The sequence below is a fragment of the Olea europaea genome, unplaced genomic scaffold (genome assembly GCF_002742605.1).
Source record: "Olea europaea var. sylvestris unplaced genomic scaffold, O_europaea_v1 scaffold1329, whole genome shotgun sequence".
Classification (NCBI taxonomy): Eukaryota; Viridiplantae; Streptophyta; class Magnoliopsida; order Lamiales; family Oleaceae; genus Olea; species Olea europaea.
Window position 1 is genome coordinate 116,683 of NW_019230771.1, and position 15,601 is coordinate 132,283.

Genomic DNA, 15,601 nt, shown 5'->3' on the forward strand with positions numbered 1-15,601 from the left:
TTATGTGAGAATATGTATTTTGGTTTTGTTTTTTCAAAGTATTTGAACATCATACGAGGCTGACTTTGAGGTTTTTTGGTTCCCTTCTAGGTACAAATTTGATGATGAGAGGGTCACTAAAGAAGATATAAAGAGAGCATTAGAGGAGCAGTATGGTGGTGAGGAAGAGGTATGATCTCTACATTTGTATCTTGTTGCACTTCCATTTTTATTCTGTCTCTAATATTCATTTTGTCCAACAGTTGCCACAGACGAATCCTGGTTTCAATAATACTCCATTTAAATTTACAAAATACTCAAACGCCTATATGCTCGTTTATATACGTGTGAGTGATAAGGATAAGATAATCTGTGATGTGGATGCAAAGGATATTGCGGAACATCTTAGGGTAAATTTGTTAATTTCTAGATCTGGAATTCATTCTTCCATACTATTTGATGTAACGAGTTTAGCTATAAAACCTCACATCGTTTACTTGTTCCAGATAAGACTGAAAAAAGAACAAGAAGAGAAGGAAGACAAGAGAAGATATAAAGCACAGGCTCACCTTTATACTATTATCAAGGTTATCCTAGTTGATCATTTTTCTCGTGTAAGCTTGGTCTCTGCTGAATTGGTTTGCTGAAGCAATTTACCGGAATATGCAGGTTGCTCGAGACGAGGATTTAAGGGAACAGATTGGGAAGGATATATTTTTTGATCTTGTTGATCATGATAAAGTCCGTAGTTTTCGAATTCAGAAACAGATGCCTTTTAATCTTTTCAAGGTGTGCTTGCTTACTTATCTTATCCATTAATGAATTGAAACTTGAGATTGGATTTATTTGTTTCTGGGTGATGAATGTAGAGCAATTTTATTTTATTCTATTTTTTGAACATACTTGGACAAAGACATTTATCCATGAGAAAATTGCTTGTCACTTAAGAACCCAAATATGGTAAATGTCAACGTTTTTAAATCCTGTCCTGGAAAAGGTGAAGGCTCAAGGTTCAAATGTCAATGTTAGGGCTTAGTCTCTCTTTAACTAAAAATTTTCTTTGTTTAAATCTCTCTCTCTTTTTTTTTTTTTTTTTTTTTTTTTTTTTTTTTTATCCGTTAATGTTTTTTGTTCAAATCCATGGTTTTCATCTCATTTATTTGTGGTTAGGTTACATTACCTTCTTTACCTAGACATTCAACTTTCTCTTCAGTTTATTTATAGTTCTTATAGCATTGGTGTTGGCCCACTAGCCCCCGGGGGAGGGGGGAGGGGCAAGTTTCGCCGGAGAACCTATATAAGTGATTAGGGTTGGACATGGTCCGGTTCGGTTCTAACGAGAATCGAACCATCCTGAAATTTTCATTAATTTAGTAAATGGAACCATCAGGTCCAAATTTAATTATGGAACCATTCGGGTTCGGTTCCAGGTTTCGTATTATAAATAAGTTTTTTAATATTTACAAAGTTATATTAATTCAATGATATGTTCAATTTTAGCTCTTAGAAAATAACGCAGTCCAATCTTATGTGTCTTTTGCGTCTCGCTTTGTTGAGTTTTTTTATAGATTTGATTGTTATGATCACAGAAAGAGAAAGATAGCGAGCTCACAATAATTAAGAGATGTGTTGTCGGGCTTTAATTCAATTTCTCAAAGGTAGAAATGGCACTACAGTAGAGTAACAGATTTGAATAAAATTTAGGTCAATTTGATTAAATTGGCTTTGAACTGAAAATTAGAAATAGAAAAATTATAGTTTTTTTGTTTGAACTAAATTAACTAGTTAACAAATTTATTTAAAAAAAAAATAAATTTTTTGCTTATTTAAAATAAATTAATTAAAAAAATTAGGAAAATTTGGTTCTTCAGGTCTTGATCTTGAACCGAGAACTGAACCAAACCCGTCGGTTCTGGATTCAGATATTCGTTCGGGTATTTAATTTAAGAAAAACCGCTCAATTCGATCCGTTCGGTTCGGGAGTTTTGTCTATCCCTATAAGTGATCTATCTTGCAAACGAGATTCAACCTCGTTCAAGTTTCCCACCACCACCATTCCTCTAGAAAACAAGTCTCAGTCACTATATTTATTCTTTGAACAAATAGCTGCTTTGGCCAGCTTCTTCATTTTCCACCCTTCAATTTTAAGCTACTAAGCTTACATGGCAATTCACAGTTTATGATTCCTGCCATATCTAATGCTTTGATATGGCATAGGAAGCAGTATTTGTTCCGTTCTTTTGTCCTTTATGATCTTGCAGACAATATAGTTCGATTTTCATTATTCAAGTTGTTCGAACTTTTAATTTTTCACTTATGATTGTCAGTTATCCATAGCACATGTCTTGATTAAATAATTGTATCAATTTGATACATTTTAATGTAAGTTAATGTATGTTTTCTCTCTTCTTATACAGGAGGAGGTTGCCAAAGAATTTGGTATACCAGTTCAATTTCTGCGTTTTTGGATTTGGGCAAAGAGACAGAACCACACCTATCGTCCAAACCGCCCATTGACGCCACAAGAGGAAGCACTGACTGTAATTCATTGTTTCCTTCTCCTTTTTATAAATTTACATAATGGTGATGTTATCTGTACTGATTACAACTTAGTATTTGCGCTTATTGAGTTGAAGGTTTCCCGTTCCTTATGTCTACTCAACTTTAAGAGGATGATTGATTTATGATTTAGAACACTTAGAAGAGCACCAATTTACACACTGTTAAAAGCATAATAGGTAATGAGAGTGGATCTAAAGAAGGTTTAGCACCAATTTACAAACTGTTAAAGAATAATACGTATGAGAGTGGATCTAAAGAAGGTTTAGCAGTTTTCAAATTATTGTGACTGTGTGGTGTGACAAAAGGGTTTGATTATAACCAGTTGCAAGAACCTTTTGTGTACAGTAAACAGTCCTTGAACAAAGACTGAGATGATTGTGGAGAAGTTGGATAATGCAAGCTGGGTAAGTTAGAATTGACTTCGGGTTTTAGGAAATGAATTACTGATGGACAAGAAAATAATTTCCTCAAAAAGCGGGAAAAATGAGAAAAAGTAAAAGAGAAGAAAGCAAATGTGGAGATTACCCTGTTTTGAGTGGGTTTTATAAACCTCTTAAAGAGAACCAGGAAAATTGTGCTTAAATGAATTTGTTACCATAAATAACGAAAGTGAGGTACACTTGCTTCTTATAATCAACACTTAATGATCTTTGATTTCAAAAGTGTATGAATTGTCACAAGTAATATAATAATAAGTCAAGTATTGTTCCCACAAGGACTATTCTATGGCCCCATTTGTTTCCCATTTATGTAAAAATGAGAGTGAAAAATATAGCCACTACGGGTCCAACACGAGATATTCAAACATTGTGACTTGATGTGATGAATAACAGTTATATTTTTCATTTTAATGGGGAAAGAATAGAAAACAAATAAGCCCTGGTTGAGCCTCATTTTTCATGAAAATATATTTTTCAATAGTGATTTGACACCATTTTAATCACACATTTTTCAATAAAATAATATTACAAACAAACTCAAAACTTTTTCTTATTTTTTAGTCACGCATTTTCCGTGATAATACTATTTCAAAATGCATTTTTCTAGAAAAAAGGGGCTCAAACAACACCTATATACCAAAATTAAGAATCCTAACTCTATTTGAACTGCCAATTGGATAAAGGGGAATTATATCTAGTTAAACTACTTACTAGAGTTATACTTAATCAACTAATCTACGTTGTATGTTAGTAAAACTTGGCTATTGGATTTACTTTGATAAATAAAAGTGTTAGGATTCACTATTTCACCTAAGTTGTTCCTTACAATCTCGCTTTTCAAGTTCCAGTCCAATGGTTGTATTTGATCAAATTCACTAATTTAATTAATTTACTTCTCTCGAGTTTAAATGAATCCTATTTAGTTTAGTCAACTAAGTGTAACTATATCTTCTTCCAAATTGCAGGATTTTACTACTTGGTCTAAACAAATAACTTGCTTCTCGGCTCGTTGCTGTTAAGCAAATCTAAGTAATTCGTGCAGTAAGAAATGAAGTGAAATCGGTACATAAATTAGTTAACAGTGTAAAACATGAGTGTTGAGAACGTTCAAATAGTTCCCCATACTTTTCCAAAAGTAGACTTCAGTCCTCAAAACTTGTAGAATCATTTTATATAACTCTTCCAAAGTTTTCAATTAATTCCTTGAACTTCCCAGCAATCGTGTAATTCCATCCTTTTGTCCAATTTAAGCTCAAAAACTCTTATTTTTGCCTATTTAATCTTCAATTTGGGGTTTTCACCTACAAAAGCAATAAATACACAATTTTGAGTGGAAATTCACCCCAATAATCAATATTTATCGAGTTTAAAGTTCAACATAGGCATGTAAAACTCATTTATCATCTAAAGTTGCTATAATCTTGGTTGGGATGAGCAATATGTTTGCTAATGCTATTTTAAGGTTGTCTTCTATGTTGACATTTAGAGATTGAACTTTTTCGCAGTTGATAGTTTTCCTAGAACTTTGATGAGAGCATAGTTGCTTATTGATGGCTTTAAATATGGAACGGGCAGGGATTCCTCTAGAGAATTAAAATTCTGTTCATGTGATTATTTCCTTTTCTCTATCTTGGTGTGGGTGGGGTGGCATTGTACCCCTTAACCAAAGACATGGAGTACTTACCTGGAAAAAAGTAAAAACACTGTAATCAATCAAATCTGGTCACTCTTAATCCATCAAAAAGAAGAAAAAAAATCGAAATTAACCAGGCATTTCCATGGTATGGACAACAAAGTTCTTCCATGTATTGGAGGCACAACACTAAAACTATTATTGATGGAGAATAAGGATAGGAATTTAAGATATTCTGAGAAAATTAGGATAGAAGGTAGAGTTTGGGTTGGATTATATCTCAGTAGTTTGACTAATTAGTATCTTGTTTATTTGACCAGTTTTTGATATATTAAAAGTTCTTTACCCTTTAAACAAATTCGTCTTTCTTCTCTGTGTCCTCTTATTCTTTTCCTGTGAGATTTCTGCATCATATTACTTCTATGGCCAAGCCTCTCTTTTCCGCCTTTGACTTAGTTTTTTTATTTTTCTTCATTATGGTTCACAAACACTCCATTATATTATTGTGAACATCTTCCTTAGAAGTTTTTTGTGATCAAATGATCATCATCTTTCCAAATTTCCTTTTTTACCGATCCAAATACATTAACAACATATAATTTCTTTCTTTTTTAACTGACCCAAATCCATTAACAACATATCTGATCATTACATATGGATTTAAATTGGTAATTTTATAGCATTAAAGCATTATCAACACATCAGCTGTACGATATCGAAGATTACAGGCTAAAGTCAATATTACAGTGAGGTTTTACGTGTTCGTCAATTCTTCTTTCCATATACTGTCTGGTTGTCTCATCACTGCCTTATTTCATTGTGGTAGTCTTGGGTTGATTCTGTCTTACTCAATCACATTCACTTTTGTTCTAATATTTCATGAACTTCGTGGGACAAATCCTTTATCTGCTATTTATTATTATTATTTTTAATTCACCTTGTGATAAACTGATAATGATACTGTACAGGTGGGAGCATTGAGAGAAGTTTCTAATAAGGCCCACAATGCAGAGTTGAAATTGTTTCTGGAAATAGAATGTGGACAGGTATCTTTTAACGGTCTACTAGATAATCTCGATGGCTGTCGTCAATGTGAACAGATAAATTCTATGATCTGTTCTGTCTGTAATTTATTGATAAATGTTCTATATATAGGACTTACATCCTGTCCCTCTACCTGACAAAAGTAAAGAAGATATTCTACTGTTCTTTAAGCTTTATGATCCGGAGAAAGAAGAGCTTAGGTACTTTTGTGCTTTTCTGAAGTCTGTGAGTATATGTGTGTGTATTTGTGTTTTTGTGTGCATCCAAACCTTTTACATTATTCATTCTTCGTTTCCAGGTATGTTGGTAGATTTTTTGTCAAAAGCTCTAGTAAGCCAATTGAGATTCTGACAAAACTTAATGAATTGGCTGGATTTGCTTCTGATGAAGAGATTGAACTTTTCGAGGTTTGTTGATTAGTACATTACAGCACACTTACACTAGCAGTGAAATATATTATGCATCATCATCCATTCTTCACCAATCCTTTTGTTTGTCATTGCTACAGGAAATAAAATTTGAGCCTTCTGTCATGTGTGAACGCCTTGACATAAGAGCTTCATTTCGGTTTAGCCAGGTTTTTATTTTTATGTTGGGCTATTGAAAATTTGAAGGTATTATTCTATCTTTTTTATTTTCTAATTCCCCACACCCCCGCTTATCTCTTTTCCCCCAGATTGAAGACGGTGACATCATTTGCTTCCAGAAAAGGCCTGTCCCTGAAGGTGAAGAAAAATTTCGATTTCCAGACGTTGCTTCTTTTTTGGAATATGTGAAAAATCGCCAGGTAAATTTTGTACTTTTTTATATTAAAATACGAGTGTTTATTTTCATTTTTCCTCTCCTCTCTTTGCTTTTGATATTCGAAGAAATGATGCATACTTTCTAATTTTTGTGGCATTATTCATGTTTATTTTAAAGCCTTATAATTGAACAAAATGCAATAGTCCAAACTTAAACAGTAGGCATATTCTCAGTACCATCTACAGTGGTTAGCATCATAATTGATTGGCTTAATTGATCTACACTGTCATCCAGGAACATGGAGTGGATACTATTCTGTAGTAAAATATGTACATCTGGTGTCTTAGTTCAGACATGTTAATGCGTTCAGAGACATCCCATATGGGAATCACCCTCTCTTTTTGGTGGTTTTGGGAGGGGGGGGGGGTTTGGGGATATGGTGTACTTCCTACACAACAATATAAATCTCAAAAGGAATGAATAAGTTTTACTTTTAGAGATTATTGCTTTTATATCAATTAAAAATAAATGTATTTGCATTTCCATTACATTATCATTTGAACTCAAGCCACAGAAAATATGTGGGAAATGAATGGAGCCTTTATTGTGAAGTCTGGTCACATATTGCAATCTCCTTCAGTTATCACTTCTATCCTCTCATCGCAGTCTCTTGACATTTTCTATGGGTTGCTGCAATTTAATTCCTTCTTTATAAAACTTTTTATTATATATATATATATATATATATCTTTTGATTTTGTGGTACTGAGAATGTAAATGTGGTTCTTCCGCATTTTTCTTGCTTCCTCTTCATTCCAGTTTGATATGGGATCGCTATTTGCAGATTGTCCATTTTCGAGCTTTGGAAAGACCCAAGGAAGATGAATTCTGCCTAGAGTTGTGAGTAATTTCTGATACCATTGTTGCCGACAATGAAGGACTGTACTAGTAGTATGGTTTTTCTTTTTACGTAATTTTGAGCAACATTGAGCAGATGTGTTTTTAACCATTTTGGCATGAATCTCTAGGGCAAAGAACCACACTTATGATGATGTTGTGGAAAGGCTGGCTCAACGTCTCGGCTTGGATGATCCGTCTAAAATTCGGCTTACTCCTCATAATTGCTATTCTCAGCAACCAAAGCCTACTTCCATCAAATATAGATCAGTTGATCAGTTGGTAGACATGCTTGTGCACTACAATCAGGTATCTCTGACATGAATTCTTCTGCTTTTTCCTTTTTCTTGTTGGGGGTGGGGCGATCGATCCATGGATTAATAATTTCTGGTTTCCTTTTGACAGATCTCTGATATTCTTTATTATGAAGTACTGGACATTCCTCTTCCACAATTGCAATGCCTGAAAACTCTGAAAGTTGCTTTTCACAATGCCACAAAGGACGAGGTAATTACCCCATTACATTGATACGTGTTCTGTAACCTCTTGACTTGATTTTGTATAAAATCTTATAGCCATTAACACAGTGTTCCTTTTCAGGCTGTGGTGCTCAATATTAGGTTGCCGAAACAAGGTACTGTTGGCGATGTGCTTAATGTGATCAAAGAAAAGGTTAGTTCTTTGCTCTAGGCATGCTAATCTGCATATTATTATACTCAAAAAAGTGAAACTTCTATTTTCTTCATTATTCCTTCTGAATTTCAAGTGGCTGTTGGATTTAATTATGCTATTCAGCTTTTTCTTTTTCTTGTGGGAAAAAAGATGTATAATGGATAATGAAGATGACCTTTAATAATTGATTTCCTTGTTTCGACTCAGCTCTGCTTTGAATAAATAGGTGCAAAGAAAAGGGTAAGTTTGACATCTTTTATGTCTTTCTGCAGGTAGAGTTGTCACATCCAAATGCTGAACTTAGGTTGCTTGAAGTTTTCCATCACAAAATTTATAAGGTAATGTCCCCTGTGATGAAGTTGAATTGATTGAGCCCTGATGATGTTAGCATAAATTTTTCTGAACTACACTTTATGGCTCAGCTTTCTTTATAGGGCTGTCATATGCAGACTTGTGAAATTGAATTTCTGTATTCTGTTACTTTACTATTATTGATCCTTTCTTCGATTTTACTGCTATCACTACTCTTGTGGAGTTGTTTCGCTTGGAGAGAATTTGTCTTTACATGGTTTGGAAACCCCTCCGTGGACATAGTCTTTCATTGGGACACACTAAATTGTTATTCTGAGCCACATTTGTGATTATTGAATGGATTGCAAGTTTTTATTGAAACAAGTATTTCTTTACATGATGTAAAAATGTTCTGTTTCTCAATTTATGCAGATCTTTCCTCTCTATGAGAAGATTGAGAATATAAATGACCAATACTGGACATTGCGGGCGGAAGAGGTGAGCTCTTCTGCTTTCAAAATCTCCTTTTTGCCTTCTTTGCCTGCTCTGTTTATTCACACACACACAGTTTTATCTTTGGTTAACACACACAGTTTTATCTTTGGTTAACCTTGTTATTTATTATCTTATAAAGTTGGAGAGAAGACTGTCTGATAGAATTGTGGAAGAGTCGAATAGGGGTGTTAAAAAGTTTCATGGTTGCTCTTTATGTTTTAGCTTAGCAATATATTGGACTGGATGGAGATAGAGTTAATATTTTTTGCAGTTTCTGAACATTCACCTTGCCCCGAACAAAGTCTTTTGTTCTTCTCCATCTCTTTGTTGATCAGATTCACATAGATATTCGCTTGTACAAGTTCAGCATAAAGTTTTTTTATCTGTTGTTCAAGCCTTTTTTTAAGCAGGAAGGAAGGGAAATCCATTGACCAACCCCATCAACTTCACCCCTTAGGAACTTAAAATTCTTTTCATGTGCAGCAGCGATTATTATTTTGGAAATTGTTTCAGTTTGTCTTTTCTAACATGTTTGTCCTTTTTTATATGAATTTTTTTCCCAACTCTGTAGGAGTTTTAACATTGCTATTTGGATGGTCATGCTCATCAATTTCAATCTCTTTTTACTTAACAATGGTATGTTCTTCATCTCAGATTCCAGAAGAAGAGAAGAACCTTGGTCCAAATGACCGTTTGATTCATGTTTACCATTTTACAAAAGAGAATGCTCAGAATCAAGTGGTACTCAAGCCTTGACATTGTTTCTATGTTAATTGCATTTAATGCCATTTGATAGTATTTGGAGTTACTGATTAAGCAGTGATGCTCTTGATATGGATATGCAATTTAAGATGCGGGTAATATTTATTTATTATTTATTTATTTATTATTATTTCCCTAAACAGCAAATCCAAAATTTCGGGGAACCTTTCTTCTTGGTTATTCATGAAGGTGAAACTCTATCTCATGTGAAATTGCGCGTTCAAAAGAAATTACTGGTTCCCGACGAGGAATTTTCTAAGGTATTAACAGTATAAATGCTGTCTTGAACAACTATGCTTTGCTCACTGCAAGTTCCTTCTGCTGAGTTTTTTGTGTAGTTTAGTTAGTAAAATTTTTGCTTATTTGGAGAAGTATTTAATGCCAGTGGAAGTTTGCCGCATTGTCACTGGGTCGTCCGGAGTATCTTGAAGACTCTGACATTGTGTCCAGTCGTTTTCAGGTCATATTTTGGGTTCTAAGTGCTTTTTTTTTTTTTTTTTTTTGGTCTTATTATTCTTTTATTTAGTTCTTTTTTTTCCTTGACCTGTGTTGTCCTCTTCCAGAGAAGAGATGTTTACGGTGCTTGGGAGCAGTACCTTGGGTTAGAGCACTCTGATACTACTCCAAAAAGGGCTTATACAGCAAACCAGGTAATTTTTAGATTGATACAGTACGTGTGTGATTTATATTATTGTGCCGCACTGGATGGATAATAGGAGATCTACTGACATAATAATTTTTCATCTGATATTTATGAAGTATATTTGAATTCGAAGTGCATTCCCACTTTTTTGTTATATCTGTGTAGGTTTTGAGGATTCCTCCAGAAAGAATGTTTGTTTCCTGGAACATGTATTCTAATCCTTTACTTTTGTTTCAATGATAATTGCAGAATCGTCACACGTTTGAGAAGCCTGTTAAAATATACAATTAAGAAGAAATGCTGTTTGGATGTGTTTGCTCTTGATGCAATGGTGAAAATGTAAAAAATTTGAAGTCTGCTATACTGAAAGGAGAATGAAAGGTAGAAAAGGGAATAGCGTGATAGTTTTCTTTCTCCCCTAGTTTTTCCGGCGACAGTTTCTTAGACTATAATTATTGATTTAGCATGGGGAAATGGGGGCCTTGACTCCCAAATGTATCTTGCTTCTTGTGGTTGGTTCAATATACGCAATAAACTTCCTGTTTTTACCAGTATTTTCAAGGTGCTTCCTGCTTTGAAGAATCCGGGAATTTTGTACGGTACATGACAACATTTTGGTTGTAAAGTGGCTATAGTTAGGCCTTTAATAATCCAGCTATTTTCTTTATTTCTTTTGTTCTTTTATTAATTCCCTTTTTGTTGTATTTCATGTTATGTAAATTGGGGATAGGTTGTAAAAGAAACTTTTATACTGTCCTTTAGTGGAGATTGAATTTTACGCTCAATTTTGCACCATCATTGGAGATGCATTTAGAAGGGATTATAAACCACCTTGTGTGTGAAATATTCAGTCTGTCAATTGAAGAGAGGAACTTAATGCAGTGTTTGGCTTTTGAAGCTGGTTGGATCTCTTTGCCCCATAATCCAGAATTGATTGTCAAGGTAGGGTGATTGGAGAGTTAATTTTTGTTTGGCAAGGGCGATTTACAGGCAGCTGAAAGGAGAAAAGATAGAAGAGCTTAAAACCATCTCTGTCTGCCTTGTATAAGAGTGTTGGTATTGCCTTGCATCTCTTTCCTGAATAGAAGTATAAAAGCTAGATGTTGATCCCTTTTTGTCAAGCTTCTTCAAGTATTGGTGCATTGTTCATGGCAACGGTATGAGCAAATATTTCTTCTAGCATTTGGAGTTAGGGATTGATATATAGATTGAATTTGAAAGTGTCTAGAAAATTATTGAAAAGGTCTTCTATCTGAAATGTTAGATATGCTGTCTGTTAAGAAATGTGAAAATGCAGTTGAGAAATGTTTGTTCATGGCTTCTTATTCACAATACTTGAGGACAGAACATCATGTTCGAAAATAATTAGTATTTTTGAGTTATTTTTCTTACTAGTACATAAATAAGCCTTTTTTTTTTTTCTTAAAAGTGAATTTTTAGTTGAAAGTAATTCTGTACTTAACGAGTGAATCGCTATTGGTTTGATATCAATAATGGCTGTTGTTTCAGTTAGTTGAGGATACATTTGTATCCATGATGGGATAGTACATTCCAATATATTCTCTACTATATGTATATATATAAACTGTGTCGGGTGTGATATGGTGTATCAAAAGAGGCCTTTTAAGTGTACAATTTAAAAAAAAATCACGAGTCTCAAACGTGTCATTCTTAACTTTTCTTATTCTATCGTCGATAAATTTGGATCCGTTGTGATCCACTCAGATTGAATGTGCATATTTTTATTTTAAGTGTCGAAAGGCTTTTGATAGTTTGAAGTTGGCAATGATGGTTAGGTTGATGATTAGCTATTTTAAAATTTTTCTTTTGGTACTCGATAGATTGATCACTTGCATTTGGCAAGTAAATGACGAGACCGTTGCCTATTTCATGGTGAATTATTCTAGATGAATAGGGCCATATTGGTCATGTCCGTTCAGGGACCTGTCCGTTTAGTATCACTTTTTCATTATAATTTTCACTAGTTAAATACATTTAATTCAACAAGTAGCTGCCTTTGTTGCTTCTAAAATTTCTAGCACGGGTTGAATCCCTCAATTACTATTATTTGACCATCATTTGAAATTATCCTTTGTAGAATTTCTACAAAATAATTTCTTGACCTCGACAACGGTCACGTGATTTAGTGACGATTAAGTCGCTAGCTTGAAGAGAGATGCATGCTTGACAGGATATAAAAATTGAAAAACAAGTTAGACTCATAAGCGCCTGTAGCTCAGTGGATAGAGCGTCTGTTTCCTAAGCAGAAAGTCGTAGGTTCGACCCCTACCTGGCGCGTCTTTCCCTTTTCATTTTTGCTTTTCTCTCTTGCCACTACTCTTATATAGTCCTTTAATTGAAAATTAGAATTTTAGTAGATTTTGTACACGATTTGTCCTCCACTCAATTTTTAATAATTTTTTTTTCAAGATTTTTGGATTTGAATAGAATTTTATAACATAATTTCATATTATAAACTTCAATAAATTTCATTAACACGTTACGAAAAAACTTAAGTTTGTCATTAAAAATAGCGATAACTGAAGCGGATGTTTCAAACCTTTTAAAATGTGTTGATTACATAAAGTCTTAGCAATGGAGGTTCCAAACATTTCAAACTTAGCGGTAGGAGGATCTCTTGACGGTTTTCACCCAAAAAATTGTTAGTTGATTAAAAATCAATGTTTGACTATAATTTGATCGATCTTTAAAGGGCAAGATAATATTTTAACCTTCAATTAATTAAAAAAAGAGAAAAAGAAAACTTTGCATTGGAGGTTTCAAACCTTTCAAAAATATGCAGTGGAGATCCCAAACTTTTTAAAATTGTGTGGCAGAGTGACCTCCGAATGGTTTTTATCCAAAAATTTATGTTTTTGTTCATATTAATTTCTTCTGTTTTAGTTAATGGTAGACTTATATTTATGGGCTCAAAATTCATTAAATATGAGGAGACAGACTAGAATTTTCTAATGAGTTCAGTATGTATTTTATGGGCTCGAAATTCATTAAAAAAAAATAAATACAAATCATTTCAATTATGAAATGTTTAAAAATTAACGAGTTATTGGGACAGAGATCTTAATAAGATCCATAAATTTGAGTTTATGACACCTAATTTTGAATGAAATCTATTAAAATATAAGTTGAGGATACCTAGATATTAATACACCATTAAAATATGAATTGAGAACATTTCGAAAAGACCTTCTAAATGTAATCTAACTTTTATTTTAGAGAGCTGATACTTGCAAAAGGTTTGAAATATTTTCAAATAGAGAATGAGTTAGATTCTCTAAATTTGGATAGCCAAATCGATCGTCTATTCTTACTTTATAATAATTGCAGTTTATAAGTTATCGAGTTCAATACTCATACTCTACTTCTTAAATTGTTCAAATCATATTTGAAAATATTACTTGTTGATATGTAATAAAAATATGTTAAATAAAAGACGAGTAGAAAAAAATATTTCTTGAAAAAGAAAATGAAGAGCCAAAATAGAGAGCGCTATTGAAGTATATAAAATAATTAGACATCGTTGATATAAAATAGAGAGCATTGTTTAAGTATATAAAATGAAGAGCCAAAATAGTTGTTGATATATAATAAAAATATTGTCTTTTCCCGCATCGAGAAGCCCTAGAAACCCGTGACTAAGCTTTAAACAAATGTGTTTGAAAAAAAGAACTACTGCAGTAGAAGAACAAGAAAAATGCTACATGTACAGATGAATTTACAGGTACTAAAACGACAAAAGTTAATTGGTTGGTGCAACTTTATTTTTTTGGGTCCAAAATCCAATGAAACCTTGTCAGCCGATGTTTTGTAAATTAGTCTGTAAAAAAAATCGGTACATGTAGCATTTCTTAAAGAACAATTGATGACAAGATGATTTTACTATGTAAAAGCTCTATATTTAAATGGGCCTCTATATACACCTCTATATACTATCTTTTTATTTATTTATCTTAATCAAATGATTGATTCATTCCTCAATCACTGCAGCAGACCTTCTTAATAATAGATTATTGCAAGTTTATTTATGCCTATCTTCCCCTCAGTGCCTTGAACATAAGCTCAAGTGCACAAACACCCTCGTACTTAAGCATAATTTTTTGTCCGGTCATGTACCTTTCGAGTCGACACCTTTATACGAAACAATCAAGTTTCAAATGTCAAGATTAAGAAATCAAAACAATTGAGCAAAATTTTTTTAAAACTGAAAGTAGCAATACATTTCAATTGCCTCTTTTACCCCACTAGTCAATGAACCATTCGGTAGTTTGGGCTACCAACTTTCAGGTCGGCACCTTCATACGAAACAACCATGTTTGAAATCATAAAGATAAGAACTCCAAACAATAGGACAAATGCGTTTTTAAATTAAAGTGATAACACATACTAATCCCTTCGTTTGCCTAACTAGCCAATGGACCCTCCGATAGTCCAGACAAGCACTTTTTGGATCAGTGACTTTTATATCTAGAATGATAGTTTATCTCTACAGATGAATTCATAACTATTATATTTATATTTCATGAAGTAATAATGGTGCTCATATGATATGTTATACATTTTAACCCCTAAAATCACACGTAGAAGAGAAGCTTAACAAAATTTGGCTTCCGAAACCAACTGTCGAGAATTTCAGAGTCTAACTGTGGATAACGACAATTCATCTTGATAGATGATTTTGTTAGGGATTGACATTTACATTTCACATTCATATTTGTTTTCCAAGACATGAAGGGTTAAATTATGACAAACGTAATGTGTGTTATACTCATAGCTTCAAATAGCATTATACTCGTCCATAAGTTTTATATGTAAATTCAAAGACGTTTTCAAGAATAAAAATAGAACGATCCAACACTTAAAACAACACTCAAATAATCTTGAATAATCATATAAAGACACACTTAACCATTATTCGTGCATGTTAACTAGAATATACACAGTTCAATCTTGGCTCATTTCACCAACTAAAAAATTAAATTCAAACTCAATTTGTCTAATAATGATCAATAACCATTATTTACATGAAAGAAAAGTGAAAAACATAATTATAAGAAATAAATTCATAGATAATCTACATAAACCATAATGTTAACATTTTTGTAGACCTAGAAAAAAGACAAACGAAATGAAAAAAATAAGACATATTGTATCAATTCAGGACAAAAATTATGAAAAAGAAAAAAATAAATACCCCTAAATTTGAAAAATTGGAAGAGAATAGAGCAACAAATGCAAAAGGAATGAAAAAAAAAAGAAAACATCAAGAGATTAATGATGATCTTCATCGACGGTAGACTGATTAACGATCATTTTACTTCAACCCTAGACAAAAATGGGGGTAGTCTTGAACGAGAGGAAATTGAGACGTTTAGGTTTGGGGAACGAGAGAGAGAATGAGAGGATTTTTACCTTTTCAGT

At 33.1% G+C, this 15,601-nt stretch overlaps 1 protein-coding gene and 1 non-coding gene across 3 annotated transcripts in view; both read left to right on the forward strand.

Moving 5' to 3' along the window:
• LOC111375043 (ubiquitin carboxyl-terminal hydrolase 12-like) overlaps positions 1 to 10,947 on the forward strand; it is a 20,790-nt gene extending 9,843 nt beyond the window's left edge. Inside the window, exons 12-32 of one of the 2 annotated variants that reach the window (XM_022997834.1) lie at positions 91 to 169; positions 243 to 389; positions 486 to 566; positions 649 to 768; positions 2,397 to 2,519; positions 5,583 to 5,660; positions 5,770 to 5,858; positions 5,957 to 6,065; positions 6,167 to 6,235; positions 6,335 to 6,445; positions 7,247 to 7,302; positions 7,431 to 7,608; positions 7,705 to 7,806; positions 7,900 to 7,971; positions 8,244 to 8,309; positions 8,695 to 8,760; positions 9,412 to 9,498; positions 9,663 to 9,779; positions 9,905 to 9,979; positions 10,083 to 10,169; positions 10,412 to 10,947. In XM_022997834.1, coding sequence (XP_022853602.1) covers positions 91 to 169; positions 243 to 389; positions 486 to 566; positions 649 to 768; positions 2,397 to 2,519; positions 5,583 to 5,660; positions 5,770 to 5,858; positions 5,957 to 6,065; positions 6,167 to 6,235; positions 6,335 to 6,445; positions 7,247 to 7,302; positions 7,431 to 7,608; positions 7,705 to 7,806; positions 7,900 to 7,971; positions 8,244 to 8,309; positions 8,695 to 8,760; positions 9,412 to 9,498; positions 9,663 to 9,779; positions 9,905 to 9,979; positions 10,083 to 10,169; positions 10,412 to 10,453 — 1,954 coding nt within the window. In that variant the 3' untranslated portion in view covers positions 10,454 to 10,947. Of the gene's footprint in view, positions 1 to 90; positions 170 to 242; positions 390 to 485; positions 567 to 648; positions 769 to 2,396; positions 2,520 to 5,582; positions 5,661 to 5,769; positions 5,859 to 5,956; positions 6,066 to 6,166; positions 6,236 to 6,334; positions 6,446 to 7,246; positions 7,303 to 7,430; positions 7,609 to 7,704; positions 7,807 to 7,886; positions 7,972 to 8,243; positions 8,310 to 8,694; positions 8,761 to 9,411; positions 9,499 to 9,662; positions 9,780 to 9,904; positions 9,980 to 10,082; positions 10,170 to 10,411 lie in introns of those variants that run through there. The other variant, XR_002699250.1, reaches the window with a different exon arrangement.
• Positions 10,948 to 12,387: 1,440 nt separating this feature from the next.
• On the forward strand, positions 12,388 to 12,460 carry TRNAR-CCU. Its single transcript has one exon. It is a non-coding gene; the product is annotated as a tRNA-Arg (tRNA).
• The last annotated feature ends 3,141 nt before the right edge of the window (positions 12,461 to 15,601 follow it).